The sequence below is a fragment of the Pristiophorus japonicus genome, chromosome 5 (genome assembly GCF_044704955.1).
Source record: "Pristiophorus japonicus isolate sPriJap1 chromosome 5, sPriJap1.hap1, whole genome shotgun sequence".
Lineage (NCBI taxonomy): Eukaryota > Metazoa > Chordata > Chondrichthyes > Pristiophoridae > Pristiophorus > Pristiophorus japonicus.
The window spans coordinates 134,593,620-134,611,075 of record NC_091981.1 but is presented as its reverse complement, the minus strand read 5'-3'; the positions used below and the strand labels follow the sequence as shown (position 1 = coordinate 134,611,075).

The 17,456-nt window shown below is 45.2% G+C and overlaps 1 protein-coding gene across 1 annotated transcript in view; it reads left to right on the top strand.

Moving 5' to 3' along the window:
* itgb8 (integrin, beta 8) overlaps positions 1 to 17,456 on the top strand; it is a 129,484-nt gene that overhangs the window by 93,357 nt on the left and 18,671 nt on the right. Inside the window, exons 11-13 of the mRNA XM_070880990.1 lie at positions 9,079 to 9,301; positions 11,351 to 11,448; positions 14,795 to 14,914. Coding sequence (XP_070737091.1) covers positions 9,079 to 9,301; positions 11,351 to 11,448; positions 14,795 to 14,914 — 441 coding nt within the window. The remainder of the gene's footprint in view (positions 1 to 9,078; positions 9,302 to 11,350; positions 11,449 to 14,794; positions 14,915 to 17,456) is intronic.

Here is a 17,456-nt window from a genome sequence, read left to right as displayed (position 1 = left end):
GGGAAGTCCAGAACCAAGGGACACAGTCTTAGGATAAGAGGTAGGCCATCTAGGACTGAGATGAGGAGAAACTTCTGCACTCAGAGAGTTGTTAACCTTTGAAATTTCTGACCGCAGAGAGTTGTTGATGCCAGTTCATTGGATATATTCAAGAGGGAGTTAGATATGGCCCTTACGGCTAAAGAGATCAAGGGGTATGGAGAGAAAGCAGGAAAGGGGTACTGAGGGAATGATCAGCCATAATCTTATTGAATGGTGGTGCAGGCTCGAAGGGCCGAATGGCCTACTCCGGCACCTATTTTCTATGTTTCTATGTGTAAGAGGTGCAAGGAGAGCCAACAGGTTCACTGATATGGAGCTGGAGACTCTGATGGATGGTGTAGAGGACAGAAGAATAATACTGGTTCCTGACGTGGGGAGACCTGGCATACAGGCAGTACATAATGCATGGAGGGAGATTGCAGGGGAGGTGTCAGGCACCTCCATATATGTGAAGACGCACCCTCCCAGGAGGGTGCTGGCCAGTCTACACCCGGCCCTTCCAAGCTCAGAGGTATTCCAGGGCATCCCAGAAGGACAGCTGTTGGTTCCAGACAACAACCACAGCAGCATTCCCGGACCCATGATGCAGCCACGGCGATGATAGTTAAGCGTGGTATTAGGGTAGTCATGCGGAACAGGTGTTAAAGTGAGATGCACAGGGGGAAAAAATGATAACAGTATAATGTTCTCCATGGTCTGCTTTTGGATAATTGGATAAATCTTTATTTTTGGCACATATATCTGGTGTTTCATCTGGGAATGGGCAATTCTGTGTGAAGGCACTCATTGCAGTGGCCATTGAAAGTGGGAGCTGAAGGGTCATGTGTGGATGGGATTATCTGAATTGAGCAGCTATGAGACGCAGCTGCACCTCCCTTCCAGGGTTGCGATAGGGACGATGTCTCCCAGCTCTGTGGCGACGGGGATCCTCCTCCTCTTACTCCTCCTCCTGTGCCCCCTCCTCCTCGGGTGGTACTGCTGACTCGACCTCCAGCAGCTGTCCCCTCATGATGGCCAGGTTGTGCCACATAGAAACATAAAAACATAGAAAATAGGTGCAGGAGTAGGCCATGCGGCCCTTCGAGCCTGCACCCCCATTCAATAAGATCATGGCTGATGATTCCTTCAGTACCCCTTTCCTGCTTTCTCTCCATACCCCTTCAGCCCCTTTACCTTAAGAGCCATATCTAACTCCCTCTTGAATATATCCAATGAACTGGTATCAACAGCTCTGCGGCAGGGAATTCCACAAGTTAACAACTCTCTGAGTGAAGAAGTTTCTCCTCATCTCAGTCCTAAATGGCTTACCCCTTATCCTAAGACGATGTCCGCTGGTACTGGACTTCCCCAGCATCGGGAACATTCTTCCCGCATGTAACCTGTCCAGTCCTGTCAGAATCTTATATGTTTCTATGAGATCCCCTCTCATCCTTCTAAACTCCAGTGAATAAAGGCCCAGTTGATCCAGATCTCCTCATATGACAGCCCAGCCATCCCTGGAATCAGTTTGGTGAACCTTCGCTGCACTCCCTCAATAGCAAGAACGTCCTTCCTCAGACTAAGAGACCAAAACTGAACACAACATTCCAGGTGAGGCCTCACTAAGGCCCTGAACAACCGCATTAAGACCTCCCTGCTCCTATATTCAAATCCCCTAGCTATGAAGGCCAACATTGCCGCCTTTTACCGCCTGCTGTACCTGAGTGCCCACTTTCAGTGACTGATGAACCACGACACCCAGGTCTCGTTGCACCTCCCCTTTTCCTAATCTGCCTTCGTGTTTTTGCCCCCAAAATGGATAACCTCATATTTAACCACATTATACTGCATCTGCCATGCATTTTGTCCACTCACCTAACCTGTCCAATTCACCCTGCAGCCTCTTAGCGTCCTCCTCACAGCTCACACCGCCACCCAGTTTAGCGTCATCCGCAAACTTGGAGATATTACACTCTATTCCTTCATCTAAATCGTTAACGTATATTGTAAAGAGCTGGGGTCCCAGCACTGAGCCCTGCAGCACCCCACTAGTCACTGCCTGCCATTCTAAAAAGGACCCGTTTAGCCCTACTCTCTGCTTCCTGTCTGCCAACCAGTTCTCTATCCACGCCAGTACATTATCCCCAATACCATACGCTTTGATTTTTCACACCAATCTCTTGAGCGGGACCTTGTCAAAAGCCTTCTGGAAGTCCAAATACACCACATCCACTGGTTCTCCATTGTCCACTCTGCTAGTTACATCCTCAAAATATTCCAGAAGATTCGTCAAGCATAATTTCCCTTTCATAAATTCATGCTGATTCGGTCCGATCCTGTCACTGCTTTCCAAATGCGCTGGTATTTCATCCTTAATGATTGATTCCAACATTTTCTCCACTACTGATGTCAGGCTAACTGATCTATAGTTACCCATTTTCTCTCTCCTTCCTTTTTTAAAAAGTGGTATTACATTAGCTACCCTCCAGTCCATAGGAACTGATCCAGAGTTGATAGACTGTTGGAAAATGATCACCAATGCATCCACTATTTCTCGGGCCTCTTCCTTAAGTACTCTGGGATGCAGACTATCAGGCCCCAGGGATTTATCGGCCTTTAATCCCATCAATTTCCCAAACACAATTTCCCGCTGAACAAGGATATCTTTCCGTTCCTCATTCTCACTAGACCCACTGTCCCCTAGTACATTCGGAAGGTTATTTGTATCTTCCTTTGTGAAGACAGAACCAAAGTATTGGTTGAATTGGTCTGCCATTTCTTTGTTCCCCATTATAAATTCACCTGAATCCGACTGCAAGGGACCTACGTTTGTCTTTACTAATCTTTTACTCTTCACACATTTATAGAAGCTTTTGCAGTCAGTTTTTATGTTCCCTGCAAGCTTCCTCTCGTATTCTATTTTCCCCCTCTTAATTAAACCCTTAGTCCTCCTCTGTTGAATTCTAAATTTCTCCCAGTCCTCAGGTTTGCTGCTTTTTCTAGCCAATTTCTATGGTCACTTCCTTAAGTACTCTGGGATGCAGACTATCAGGCCCCGGGGATTTATCAGCCTTCAATCCCATCAATTTCCCTAACACAATTTCCTGCTTTATAAGGATATCCTTCAGTTCCTCCTTTTCACTAGACCCTTGGTCCCCTAGTATTTCTGGAAGGTTATTTGTGTCTTCCTTCGTGAAAACAGAACCAAAGTATTTGTTTAACTGGTCCGCCATTTTTTTGTTCCCCATTATAAATTCACCTGAATCTGACTGCGAGGACCCTACATTTGTTTTCACTAATCTTTTTCTCTTCACCTATCTATAGAAGGTTTTGCAGTCAGTTTTTATGTTCCCAGCAAGCTTCCTCTCATACTCTATTTCCCCCCTCCTAATTAAACCCTTTGTCCTCCTCTGCTGTATTACAAAATTCTCCCAGTCCTCAGGTTTGCTGCTTTTTCTGGACAATTTATATGCCTCTTCCTTGGCTTTAACACTATCCTTAATTTCCCTTGTTAGCCACGGTTGAGCCACCTTCCCAGTTTTATTTTTACTCCAGACAGGGATGTACAATTGCTGAAGTTCATCCATGTGATCTTTAAATGTTTGCCATTGCTTATCCACCGTCAACCCTTTAAGTATCTTCTGCCAGTCTATTCTAGCCAATTCACGCCTCATACCGTCGAAGTTACCTTTCCTTAAGTTCAGGGCCCTAGTTTCCGAATTAACTTTGTCACTCTCCATCTTAATAAGGAATTCTACCATATTATGGTCACTTTTCCCCAAGGGGCCTCGCACAACAAGCTTGTTAATTAGTCCCTTCTCATTACGCATCACCCAGTCTAGGATGGCCAGCTCCCTGGTTGGTTCCTCGACATATTGGTCTCGAAAACCATTCCTAATACACTCCAGGAAATCCTCCTCCACCGCATTGCTACCAGTTAGGTTAGCCCAATCAATATGTAGATTACAGTTGCCCATGATTACTGCTGTACCTTTATTGTATACATCCCTTATTTCTTGTTTGATGCTGTCCCCAACCTCACTACTATTATTTGGTGGTCTATTCACAACTGCCACTAGCGTTTTCTGCCCTTTGGAATTCTACAGCTCCACCCATACCGATTTCACATCATCCAGGCTAATGTCCTTCCTTACAATTGCATTGATTTCCTCTTTAACCAGCAACGCCACCCCGCCTCCTTTTTCTTTCTGTCTATCCTTCCTAAATGCTGAATACCTTTGGATGTTGAGTTCCCAGCCTTGATCACCCTGGAGCCATGTCTCCTTGATGCCAATCATATTGAATCCGTGAACTGCTATCTGCGCAGTTAATTTATCCACCTTATTCCGAATACTCCTCGCAATGAGGCACAGAACCTTCAGGCTTGTCTTTTTAACACTCTTTGCCCCTTTTGAATCTTGCTGTAATGTGGCCCTTTTTGCTTTTTGCCTTGGGTTTCTCTGCCCTCCACTATTACTATTCTCCTTTCTATCTTTTGCTTCTGCGCCTCCTTCTATTTCCCTCTGTCACCCTGCATAGGTTCCCATCCCCCTGCCAAATTAGTTTAACTCCTCCCCAACAGCACTAACAAACATTCCCCCTGGGACATTGAGCAAACCACGACGATTATGGAGACCCGTTGAGGAGAGTACTGCAAGGTGCCACGAGAGCAGTCCAGGCACCGGAATCTCTGCTTGAGAATGCCTATGCACTGCTCAGTGATGCACCTGGTGGCACAATGAGCATGATTGTATGCATGCTCTGGTGCTGTCCTGGGGTTCCGCAGTGGAGTGAACAGCCAAGTGGACGGGATATCCTTTGTCCTCAAGCGGCCAATCGGACCGGTGACGACGGCGGGCACACTGATCTGGCGTAGAATGAACAAATCATGGCTGCTGCCTGGGTACCTCGCATCCACTGCCAGGATGCAACGCTGGTGATCACACACGAGCTGCACATTCAGTGAGTGGGAGCCTTTGCGGTTGACAAATATCTCGAGGTGATGATGTGGTGCCCTCAGCCCGTGTGTGCAGTCAATGGTACCTTGCACCCTTCACTGATTATTAGCTTTTTATCGACAGTTTTCTTTTAAAGTTTATGTAGTAGGCCTCTCAGCTCTCTCAATGGCAGACATCTGATATACCACTATCTCTGATACAACACTGGCTCTGAAATCCCATTGTTCATAGAGTCAGCTACTGTATAAAATGTACTTGCCTGTAGCTGTGTTCCTGGTGCCCGTGGTTAATTGTGTCTTCTGCTTTAGCTGCTAGTTCGAAATTTGAGTCTAAGTGAATTGCTGAGCCTACTAGCACTATAGATTGTATAAGTAACAGAAAATGATGTAGTCAATGACATTCCAGAAACTTTATGGGAAAGCCTGCTGCTTAATGTATCATAATAGCTGTGTGAGAAGGTTGCATAATAAAAGTTAGCAAGGGAGTTGCAGTCACTCTTGGTTGAGTGATTTTACGAGGCATATTGCCTTTTGCTGGGTCGTGATCATACTTGCTTTATTCACACAATATAGCTTGTACCAAATGTTGGACAGGATTCCCAATGGTCCACCTCCTGATTTAAGGTGGTAGTGAGGCAATTAGGTTCAATAAGGGAACACCAGCTCCCAGGAACAGTCCCTACTTCCCGGATTTTACACTAGAAGTGTCATCCAATATTACTCCCAGGATTCACACCCTTAGCATCAGTAGTAATGCTGGGTGTCAGGAACAATGTTGCTTTCCTTATGCCTAGTGATGCTAAGGACTGTGGAAGGTTGACTTTAAGTATTAACGGACAGAGTGATTGATTCCATTCGGCAAGGTGCCTTTTTCAAATCTTAAAAAATATATATTTTTATTTCCCAATTTCTCTAGCAATTCACATAACACCTTCATTTTGAGCCAGTTGTGTGTGCTTCTTCTTTCCAGTTTACACAGATTGAAGAATAGCCCCTGGGGAAAAAGGGTTCCACTGTGGATCGTGGTTCTTTATCTTGGTGTCAGCCATAGCTCAGTGGGTAGCACTCTCACTGCTAAATTAGAAGGGTTGTGGGTTCAATACCCACTCCAGAGACTTTCGCATAAAAATTTAGACAGAAACTTCAGGGGAGTGCTGCACTGTTGGAAGTGCTGTATTCAGATGAGATGTTAAACTGAGGCCCTGTCTGCTCTCTCAGGTGGATGTAAAAGATCCCTTGGCACTATTTTGAAGAAGAGCAGGGGAGTTATCCTTGGTGCCCTGGCCAATATTTATCCCTCAATCAACATCACTAAAAAACAGATTATCTGGTCACTATCACATTGCTATTTTTGTAGGAGCTTGCTGTGTGTACATTGGCTACCACATTTCCTACATTACAACAGTGACTACACTTCACAAGTACTTCATTGACTGTAAAGTGCTTTGGGACATCCGGTGATCATGAAAGGCACTATATAAATGCAAATCTCTCTTTTTTGGGGTACATTTTTTAAGCTGAAAAACTTGCACAGGTACTGCAAGGTGTGTAGGACTTGAATCATGTCCTTCACCTCTCCTACTATGCTATGCATGTTTGGTCAATCAAATGCAGCTTTTCAAGCTTTTCCCTTTGACCCAAAGATTAAGGCTGGAATTTTCCCCTAAAAAAATGGATGGGTTTGGACCATGGGGGTAGTTAAATTGTTAAAAATATAATTCATGGCCTGATCCCACCTCCAACCTGCCCACTTCTGGTTTTAATGGAGGTGGGATGAGGGCGGGACGAGGGGGCGAGCGACCAATCCGCTCCCAGGGGGCAGAATGCCAATTTAAATATTATAATGAGGCTGGAAGACTCTTTTTTTCACCTCTATTTTGAATTTAACTGCATGTGGATGGGTTTCACACAATTTGTGAAACCCGGCAGTTAAATCGAGGCTGGGATTGTTGCATCCGGAAGGTAAGGGGCTTTATACCTACCTCTTGGATCCAGGGCCCCTGCCTAACCTGCCATCTGTGATCAAAGACTCCCCACCCCCCAGGTCTCCGATCGCCTTCCTAGGTATTCGATCCCTACCATGGGACCTTACCCACCCCACCGATGATGCTGAGTCCAGCCACAATCCTCTGGTGGCATGCCCAGCTCCTCCTCCCCCCTCCCCCTCCTCTGCCGAACCATGGACGACCCTCCCCCTACTAACTGCTCCCTCCACTCATCGCTCCCCCTACCCCAACCCACTCCTGAATCCCGTTATTGCCATGCTGATCCCTGACACCCCCCCACCGATCCCCGACCATGCCGACCCTGTGATGCCCCGCCTTCCCCCCCCCCCTATCTGAGGCCTACCCGCCCACAGCCAGCCTCTCAATCAGGCAGATAGTGGGCGGGAATCCGATACCTCACATTCAAATCAAGCCCTGCCGTTAAAGTTGGCATGGCCTGCGGGAAGCCCGACCTCCCAGGTTTCCCACGTGCCCCACCCTCAACCCGCCTACCTTGGGAAAATTCTGCCGATAGATTTTTGTCCCAGAATTACATTCATGTTTCGGATGAGATGTTAAACTGCTGTCTGCTCTCTCAGGGGGACATAAAAGATCCCAGGGTACTATTTTGAAGAAGAGCAGGGGAGTTATCCCTGGTGTCCGGGCCAATATTTCTCCTTCAATCTACATAATAAAAAACATTATCTGGTCATTGTGGGAGATTACTGTGCACAAATTGGTTGCCGCGTTTCCAACATGACAACAGTGACTACACTCCAAAAGTACTTAATTGGCTGTAAAGCGCTTTTGGACGTACGGTGATTGTGAAAGGCGCAATAGAAATGCAAGTCATTCTTTCTTTACTGCTGCAAGCTCCCAGTTAATGCCTGCTGGGCATCATCTTCAAAACATGTTTTAATGAACTTCTTCCTTCTTTCTATGTTTAGAAATGTTCCCCTCCAGCGCTACCTTTTTCATTATGAACTGATATTTGTACTTAAGTGACCTGTGAACAGTCTTGGGATTAAAGTTGTTTTATGAAAATATGTGGGTCATAAAATCCCGGGCACAGCTTTTGGCTTAAATTTTCCAAATATGCATCAGTGACAAGGAACCCTGCCTGCCACCGGCACTTAGTAGAAAATCACAGGCGCATACCTGCTATTTTTTTTAATACACTGTCAGTGGGCTAGATTCCTCATTGGCGATGCATATTCAGTGAAATTTAAGCCAGGATCACACAGCCTGGTTTTCTGTGGCTGTTCTGCACTGATCTTGTTTACTGGATGAAATGTCCCACTGCAAACATGTTCCCTGTGCAGTGCCCAATCCGTGCAGAGAGCTAATATAGTAATTAATTTTTTTTTTCTTCCTGAGAGTACTGGACCCCTGCTTCATGCACACTGGGGAGCACCAGGACTGGCAGGAATTCCCATGGGGGAACCTCATCCCATCAGTCCCACTTTCACCTGGGATGACAATTTCAAAGGACAGCCGCAGGCACTCTCTTTCCCTGGACCACTCGGGAAGCCCTCGTGTTGTTCCAAGCCTGGCATAGCAGGGCCCTATGGCAATATTGTCCATCCCACGTCACTGTCATGCCTCATAGACCCCAAATGCATGATAGGTTTTCAGAAGCAATATTCAGTATCCAACTTTAATTAGTAACTGCGATTCCTTTGAATTTTGCTAAGGAGGCCTTTCAACCTCTTAATCTGGAACCCAGCGTTTTTATATCTAACCACATAGTTGTCTGACAGGATCACATTTGACAAATTATGATTCTTGTCCACAGTGATAATTTAAAATGAAAATAGTTTTTTTTTTAAAGATTTGGAATAAAAATTAATTATTACAACATAATTCCAAAATAAAATTCCGAGTGTATATTTGACAGAATTTCTTTTCGTAGTATTTTCATACAGGGCGCAGGAAAATATAATTAAATCTGAAACACGGCATTCTCATTAAATCAGACTGAAAGTCTGTGAGGGGGGGGGTCTGTGAATGAAATTGATTATGGTGAATTGGTGTTTTCGACTACAGCCAACAAACCAAGATCTGGCATGCCCGTTTAATTAGGATCCTGGATCTTTTATGTGTCTCTTGTTTCAGGCAATGGTGAATGTAAAGGCGGGGAATGCCAATGCTATGCCAGCTGGGAAGGTGAAAGCTGCAACTGTCCATCATCCCTGATGTCCTGCAGGACAGGCCAGGGTCAAACCTGCAGTGGGAGAGGGACATGTATCTGTGGGGGATGTCTATGCACTGAATCCAGAGCGTCTGGTCCTTTCTGCGAGGTTTGCCCTACATGTGAAAATTCCTGTGAAAACAGCTGGTATGCTTGTGCAATTCATACATACACATTATTTTACTCTTTTGCATCTAACAGTTGCTGAAATGAATCAAATACAACACATACATTTTGGCAGATGAAAAAAAAATGAATAGCTTACTTTTCACATCAGCACAACACAATTTGTCACAGGGGAACCATATACTTAGCATGATTATACTATATAAATATATAATATTAACTCTTTAAGCACCTCAGCATAGCAAGAGTCTCATTTGTTTATCTCTAACATATTTAAAAGATTTTTAGTTTTTAAAAAAATTTACTTTTCACATCAGTGCGGGCGTAATGAGTGCCACCAAAAGGGGACCACTTATGTGGATGGCAAAACAGGATAAGCAGTGCCATGTCAGATCTGCCTGTGTGTGTCTGTATTATTGGCGTGTATTTCCTCTGAGCTTCTTCAACTCCACTCTTCTAACTCCTCTACAGGGCGCTCATCTCCCATCACAGCTCCCACACACCACAGTGCTGCTGCTCCCAGCTCTGCAGAGAATGCTGGTCCCCATACCTATGCCAACCCCAGAGCCCCTCTCTCCCACCCATCCCAGCTCCAATCTTCCCAACCCCCAGGCTCCATTTCCCCCTCCTCTCGAGCCCCAATCGCCCCGACATCATTCCCATTTCCAGTCTTTCTCTCTGATTCCCCCAATCCATTTTCTCTCCCTGCCAAGCCTCCTTCCTCTCTCATGACAGAACCATACCTCAATCCAGTTACCTGCCTTGATACTCTTACCCAACAAAATTTCAATTGACCCGCCAGCCATAGCCTTTTGGGGAGACATTCCCATATTTCCACTATATGAAAAGGTGTTCCCTGATTTCACTCCCAAATGGCATCGCCACAGCTACCGCTGAAGAATCCCAAGTGGAGCAGGTTTAATCCAAACCAATTTCTGCAAGTGGCCTTAAAACAGCTGTTATGCCCCTCATTTACACATGTAAGAAGCCTAGGGGGAGAAATTTGGGGCGTTGCACAAACAACTTTTCATCCGGGTGCGGCATTGTTAACGACTCCCACGAAACACAACGGGAGTTTAGCGGCGCCAGTAACCGGCAGCGCTCCGCTCCACTGAGTCGGAGATGACAATGTCGTCTCTGTGCGCAGTGACCCGTTTTCACCCCGGAGCGAAAATTTGGTAGGGCCGCCTGAAGCCACGCCGGCCGATCCCAGCGGCAGCTTCAGTGAGCTGTAGGCCACTCACAGGGCGAAATTTAAAGGTGATTTGAAAACAAATGAGCGACTTGGTGGTCGCGGCCTGCTGGATGTTCAATCCCAGGATCTGTACCACGATCATCCAGCCCGACACTCCCCAGGTGTGCCGGGCTGATTCCACGGCATCCCGCTCCCCGGTGGTCCAGGTAGGGACCCGCTTCTCCCCCACAGAGTCGGCAGCTTGGCCCTCTTTAATGAAGGGAGGGCCCTGTCTACGCATCCCGCCGCGTTGCGCTGCATCCGTCACTGAAGCCTTCTGCCCTGCTCGCGCCCCGCAGACCAAGTGGAGCGTGATATTTTGCGCTCCTCTTGCTCTTGTGGCGGTAACCCGAATTTAGGTCGCGGGGTGGGACTTCCGCGCCTGGCGCAGGAACTCTCGCCTTGCGGCAGTTACTGCCCCCAAACAGGGCGTTACATAATTTCTGCCCCTAATGTCTTTTCAGGCAGCTGCCCAGGACACCTGGAAAACTGCCTTTACCAATATGCTGGCACCTATAACGCAGGTGAAGATTGGGTGTGGTATGTTGCACCCTGAAATTGCGACTTTTTGCCCACGTTTTCCACCTGGGAAATGAGGACCAAATGTGCACTTAAAATCTGTTTTAAACTCTTAAAAATATATTTTTGCACGGTTCCCTTTGTGCCCTTGTTGAGCTTAATTTTGGTTGAGTGACTCAAAGAATGGCCAAGTATCTCTCACTAACAAAATCATTTCCAAATTTGCACAGTCAGGTATAAATAAAAAAATGCACAGAAGTTAAATGTGTACACTTGCATTAATGTTACTGAAGATTAATCTGACTTTTCATTTCTAGGAAGTGTGTGCAATGTCATGTGTTAAACTACTGGGCAGTGTATCCTGCTAACTGCAGCATCTCATGTTCTCAAATGGTGGTGGTGGATCAGCTTTCAGGTATCTATTGCCTTTTGTATTCTGTTTCGTACTGTATGTAGCACACTTGGGGGTTTCTAACCGAGTTAAGATTGTTACAATAGAGGATGATCCAAAAATCTGTTCCACAAGTACATTACTGCCCTTGAGGACTCTGCTTCAATCTAATTATATTTTACTACCTCCCAACTTGAGTTGCAGCTCCTGCCACTCTCTCTTATGACCAGCCCTGACTGCCAGAGTTCTCCCACTTAAATTTTGACACCAGATTCCAGTTAGGCTTTTACAGTAATACCAATTGCATGTGACAATGTAAACGAGTAATCTTCTCAAGCTTTGGGAATAGTATCACCATGGAGTAACATTTCAGGCTGTACGGTAGCATAGTGGTTATGTTACTGGACTAGTAATCCAGAATCCTTGACTAATTATACAGAGAATTATACAGTGGCAGTCGAATTTAAATTGTTAATTAAATAAATCAGTAATGGCGACCATGAAACTACTGGAATGTCGTAAAAACCCATCTGGTTCAATAGTGCCCTTTAGGGAAGGAAATCTGCCATCCTTACCTAATCTGGCCTATATGTGACTCGCGACCCACAGCAATGTAGCAAGCCACTCAGTTGTACCAAACTGCAACAGAAAACAATAATAAGAATAAAACCGGACAGACCATCCGGCATTGACCTCGGCACCGGCGTCGGACACGACAAAGACACACCCAGGCCAGACGACCCTGCAAAGTCCTCCTCACTAACATCTGGGTACTTGTGCCAAAACTGGGAGAGCTGTCCCACCGACTAGTCAAGCTACAGCCTGACGTAATCATACTCACAGAATCATAACTCTTAGCCAATGTCCCAGACGCCTCCTTTACCATTTCTGGGTACATCCTGTCTCACCAGCAGGACTGATCCACCAGAGGTGGCGGCATTACTAAAATTCCCCACCATCAACATCCTGTGGGTCACCATTTCTGGAACAGATGTGATGGGTCGAATGGCCTCCTTCTGTGCTGTAGATTTCTATGATTCATGTAACTGGACCAGTAAGCTTTTCTTTTCCATTGACTTCAATCGAGTGGGATGTATAATGGCCGGCTGATTCGCAATCGTCCGGCTACCCCATGGTGAAGTTGAATGTTCCGACACATGTCTGAGGTATTATTCCTCTGTTGAAAGAAAATAAAAGTCTGAAAATTATTCTTGAAAGCAGTATAATTATTCAATAGTACACACAGTTGTTTTCCTTTTAACATGGACAAAATTAATGAATAATCTCCTGGTCAATCATTGCAGCTCCCAGAATATGCACATTTCTGTTTAGTAACAATTGCACAGTTCAAACACTGAACTCATAAAGTAAAAGTGGAGAAAGGTACAGAACTATGGAATTGTTCTTAAATTTTGGAATTCCCACAATAAAGCAAAGATCGCAAATTTAAAAAATAGATCTTATTGTTTTAAATCTTTCTTCAGTATTGAAAGATATAGGGGCTGAAATTGCCCCTTTCCTTAAGGCCTCTTAACACCAGAAAGTGGCGGCCATGCTGCAGAGTGCAATGGCCGCCGACTTTTCGTGTAATGGCCACCAGTATCAAAATTCCTCTCCTGTGTTATCCCGGCAATGCCCCGCTCTCCCGCCCCCCCACCCCCCCCCCCCCCCCCCCACCGTCACCACTCCATTGCTGCCGATCCATGCTAAGTGTGTCATCGCAGTGCACACCACCGATCTACACCCCCCCCGACGGCAAAATTCCGCCGTGAAAATCTTCGGCCCGCCCGGCAATGCCAAAACAAGCTTTTACGCGGCGGTCCAGTGAGGCTGAGGCCTTCTGCAATGGCGGTGTGGCTCCCCTTGAAGGGGAGGACCTATTGTCGCTGCTGCCATGTTTTTTTTTGTTGGCCAATTGCCAGTCGGCCTGACAGTTATGCCCCAGGTTTCGGCCGGGCCACCAACAGGCAGCCTGGCACCACCTCATGGATGCCAGGCTGCTGGCCTGGCCGAAACCCTCCTTGGTGGCCCAGTGGACCGAAGTTTAAAGATCACGCAGGCTCTCCCCTTTAAATGAAGGGGAGCGCCATAGTGATGCGGTGCCGTGATGACGTCATCGTGACTTCCCCTCCACACCCCCACCTTCCGCCCCTTTAGTGTTGCCATCGCTGCATTTCCGTCCCCATTAAGAGCGATGTCCGCATCCGAATTTAAAAAAAAACAAAGAGCGGAATTTCGCTCAAGAGGCGACCTCAACCACCACGGCGTTAAAAACATACACAATTGGTTGCATGCGCCCCGTTTCGGCTGGGGGGCAATTTCGGCCCGATAGTATTTAGTATTTTTGCCACAGTGGGTAATACAGGTGAATTAGATTATTAAATAAGAGCCTATTTTGATCTTGGTAAACTCTACCCACCTAGCTTCTCAGATTATTTTATTTAGGCTTGTATGCTCGATAGATTGAACTGGAATTTCCTGGAATTTTTTTCTTTATCTATGGCATAAGAGTGGTGATGTGCCATTTTGTTCCGAAGGAAATTTCCCCATAACTGATTTATGCTGGTTTTACACTGAAACATCTGTACCTGCAAATTTCCTCACTCATTGTACTGCTTCTGAGATACATCCATTGAAACCCCGCCACACATTTTCATAGTTCTGCCCCCCGCCCCCAACCATCCCCATGCAAAAGAACAGCACACGTGAGTTTCCAGGATTTTCACAGATAATGTGCTGAGTAGGTGTAATACTGTATTGGTGTAACTGAAATTTGAAATTTTTAAAGATGTTTCTGACTGACACCTGCACTATACATAACCAAAGCACTGTCAGTGTAAGTGCACCAAAACCTTTTGGATGCCCCACCAAAGTGCTCAGAATGCTGAAGACAGAAACCATTTGCTATTACCCCTATTGATGGTACTGCATTTGTGCTTGTTTTAAGCTAATTTTTAATGTTCCGTTGTAGGCAAATGAGCTCCCCAGGAAATTTGGGTGTAAATTTTTCTCTTTGGCAAGACCTGCGTAAAAGTCAGCATATTTTTTGTGTGAGATGTGATCCAGGAAATTCCAACCATTAATGTTATTGGACCTAGTCTCACCTGCATGTGATTTCTATGCACCCAGAACCGACAGGGAGAAAATCTGGCTGATGCATGTAACAAAACATCAGAAACAAAACAAATTCTTAGTGTCTCCTGATAAGGGATCACACTAAGTGGATTTGGAGAAATACATGTCACAGAGCTAGGTTTTTGATATTATTGTTTATGTATTTAAATAAAACAGATGGGAAATCTTCAAAGGTAGGATAGCATTGAAAAATTTGTTTTGCTGACCGTGTCATTAATTTATGTTTTGTTATCAGAATCAGAGGAAGAAAAAGCACAACACTGTGTTTTTCAAGCAAAAAATAAGTGTTTCCATAAATTTAAGATACTTGCAACTGACACTGAAAAAGAATATCTTTATATATTCAGAAACCCAGGTAAGTGCTTTACATAATTACCAATTGACCCATCAAAGCCCGTCCTTCTTTTACAATGGGTACAGATTTTACAGCCAGTAGTATACCTACGGAGTACGCTGCTGGCATCCGAGTAGAATATGAGCTTACCTGATGGAGACCCTCCTTTGCAAACTTGCTGTTTGACGCTGCGTACTCGAGGGCAGCCTAATGCCCCATGGATTCCAGGGCCACGGCGTGTGCAGAAGTGTACCTGGAATCACTTGGGCCTGGTGTTCCAATCAGTGGATTTGGCGAGTTTCCTTTCGACAGATATGTGGGAACCAGCTTATAGGAAAAAGGAGGTGCAGACTGACACCTGCCCTGCTAAATCCACTCACACAGAAACTCAGAAAATAGGTGCAGGAGTAGGCCATTCAGCCCTTTGAGCCTGCACCACCATTCAATGAGATCATGGCTGATCATTCCTTCAGTACCCCTTTCCTGCTTTCTCTCCATACCCCTTGATCCCTTTAGCCGTAAGGGCCATATCTAACTCCCTCTTGAATATGTCCAATGAACTGGCATCAACAACTCTCTGCAGCAGGGAATTCCACAGGTTAATAACTGAGTGAAGAAATTTCTCCTCATCTCAGTGCTAAATGGCCTGCCCCTTATCTGAAGACTGTGTCTCCTGGTTCTGGACTTCCCCAACATCGGGAACATTCTTCCCGCATCCAACCTATCCAGTCCCGTCAGAATCTTATATGTTTTTATGAGATCCCCTCTCATCCTTCGAAACTCCAGTATATAAAGGCCCAGTTGATCCAGTCTCTCCTCATATGTCAGTATAGCCATCCCTGGAATCAGTTTGGTGAACCTTCGCTGCACTCCCTCAATAGCAAGAACATCCTTCCTCAGATTAGGAGACCAAAACTGAACACAATATTCTAGGTGAGGCCTCACCAAGGCCCTGTACAACTGCAGTAAGGCTTCCCTGCTCCTATACTAAAATCCCCTCGCTATGAAGGCCAACATACCATTTGCCTTCTTCACCCCCTGCTATATCTGCCTGCCAACTTTCAATGACTGATGAACCATCACATTCAGGTCTCGCTGCACCTCCCCTTTTCCTAATCTGCCGCCATTCAGATAATATTCTGCCTCAGTGTTTTTGCCCCCAAAGTGGATAACCTCACATTTATCCACATTATACTGCATCTGCCATGTATTTGCCCACTTGCCTAACCTCTCCAAGTCACCCTGCAGCCTCTTAGCATCCTCCTCACAGCTCACACCGCCACCCAGTTTAGTGTCATCTGCAAACTTGGAGATATTAAACTTAATTCCATCTTCTAAATTATTAATGTATATTGTAAATAGCTGGGGTCCCAGCACTGAGCCCTGCGGCACTCCACTAGTCACTGCCTGCCATTCTAAAAAGGACCCGTTTATCCCGACTCTCTGCTTCCTGTCTGCCAACCAGTTCTCTATCCACATCAGTACATTACCTCCAATACCATGTGCTTTGATTTTGCACACCAATCTCTTGTGTGGGACCTTGTCAAAAGCCTTTTTGAAAGTCCAAATACACCACATCCACTGGTTCTCCCTTGTCCACTCTACTAGTTACATCCTCAAAAAGTTCCAGAAGATTTGTCAAGTATGATTTCCCTTTCATAAATCCATGCTGACTTGGACCAATCCTGTCACTGCTTTCCAAATGCGCTGCTATTTCACAGAACGGGCATGGTCAGTGACAACAGCACCATATGGTGACTTTAAAAGCTTTAATGTGAGGAAATAAGATATATATAATTAGGTTTAGCATTTCATTCTTGATTTGGGATTTATTATCGGTTGAATTCAGATTGCCCCACACAAAAAAACTGGCGAAATGATAGCACCAAGTTCAACATCAGGATTTCAATAAATGTGTAGACAAAACAAACTAACAAAATAAGCTCTTCGCAATTCCACAAAGCTAAATTATTCAAATGGAGCTCAGGTGCTTCCATCTGTTGTAATGTCCCAATTTCACTTTTATGTGAGCGAAATAAGCTAAATACATGCTGAACCTTGCTTTGAATCTTTTGAGGTATCCCTTATGCCTGTATCTGTTTACCTCAGCCATAACATTTTTAGACATAATTACTGGGAAGTTGGTGGGCAATTAGCCTAACTCTCCGCCAACAATTGGGATTTCCAAGGCAGAGTGGATGATCTGTCAAATTGGGATTTAGCGCATGCGGAAATCCCAAACTTACAGTCCATTTGAAAAGTGGTATGACACCATACTCTGAGAGTATGTAAATTCTGGCCCATTAATAATTTTTAATAATCATTCCAGTGTACTTTGCTTCTATTGCCTTGCTTGGTAGATTACTTCAATTATTTATAATTTTTTGAGTAAGGAAGGCTTTGGATATCTGTTCTCAATTCTTGACAAATTTCCATATGCCCCAACTTTTTTGGCTGCTTTGAAGTAATCCTACGGTTGACCTTGTGTGTATCATGATATATACTTACATAAAGTCCATTTTAACCACTTTTTTCTCGACCATTAACCTGTAAAATGGTCCAA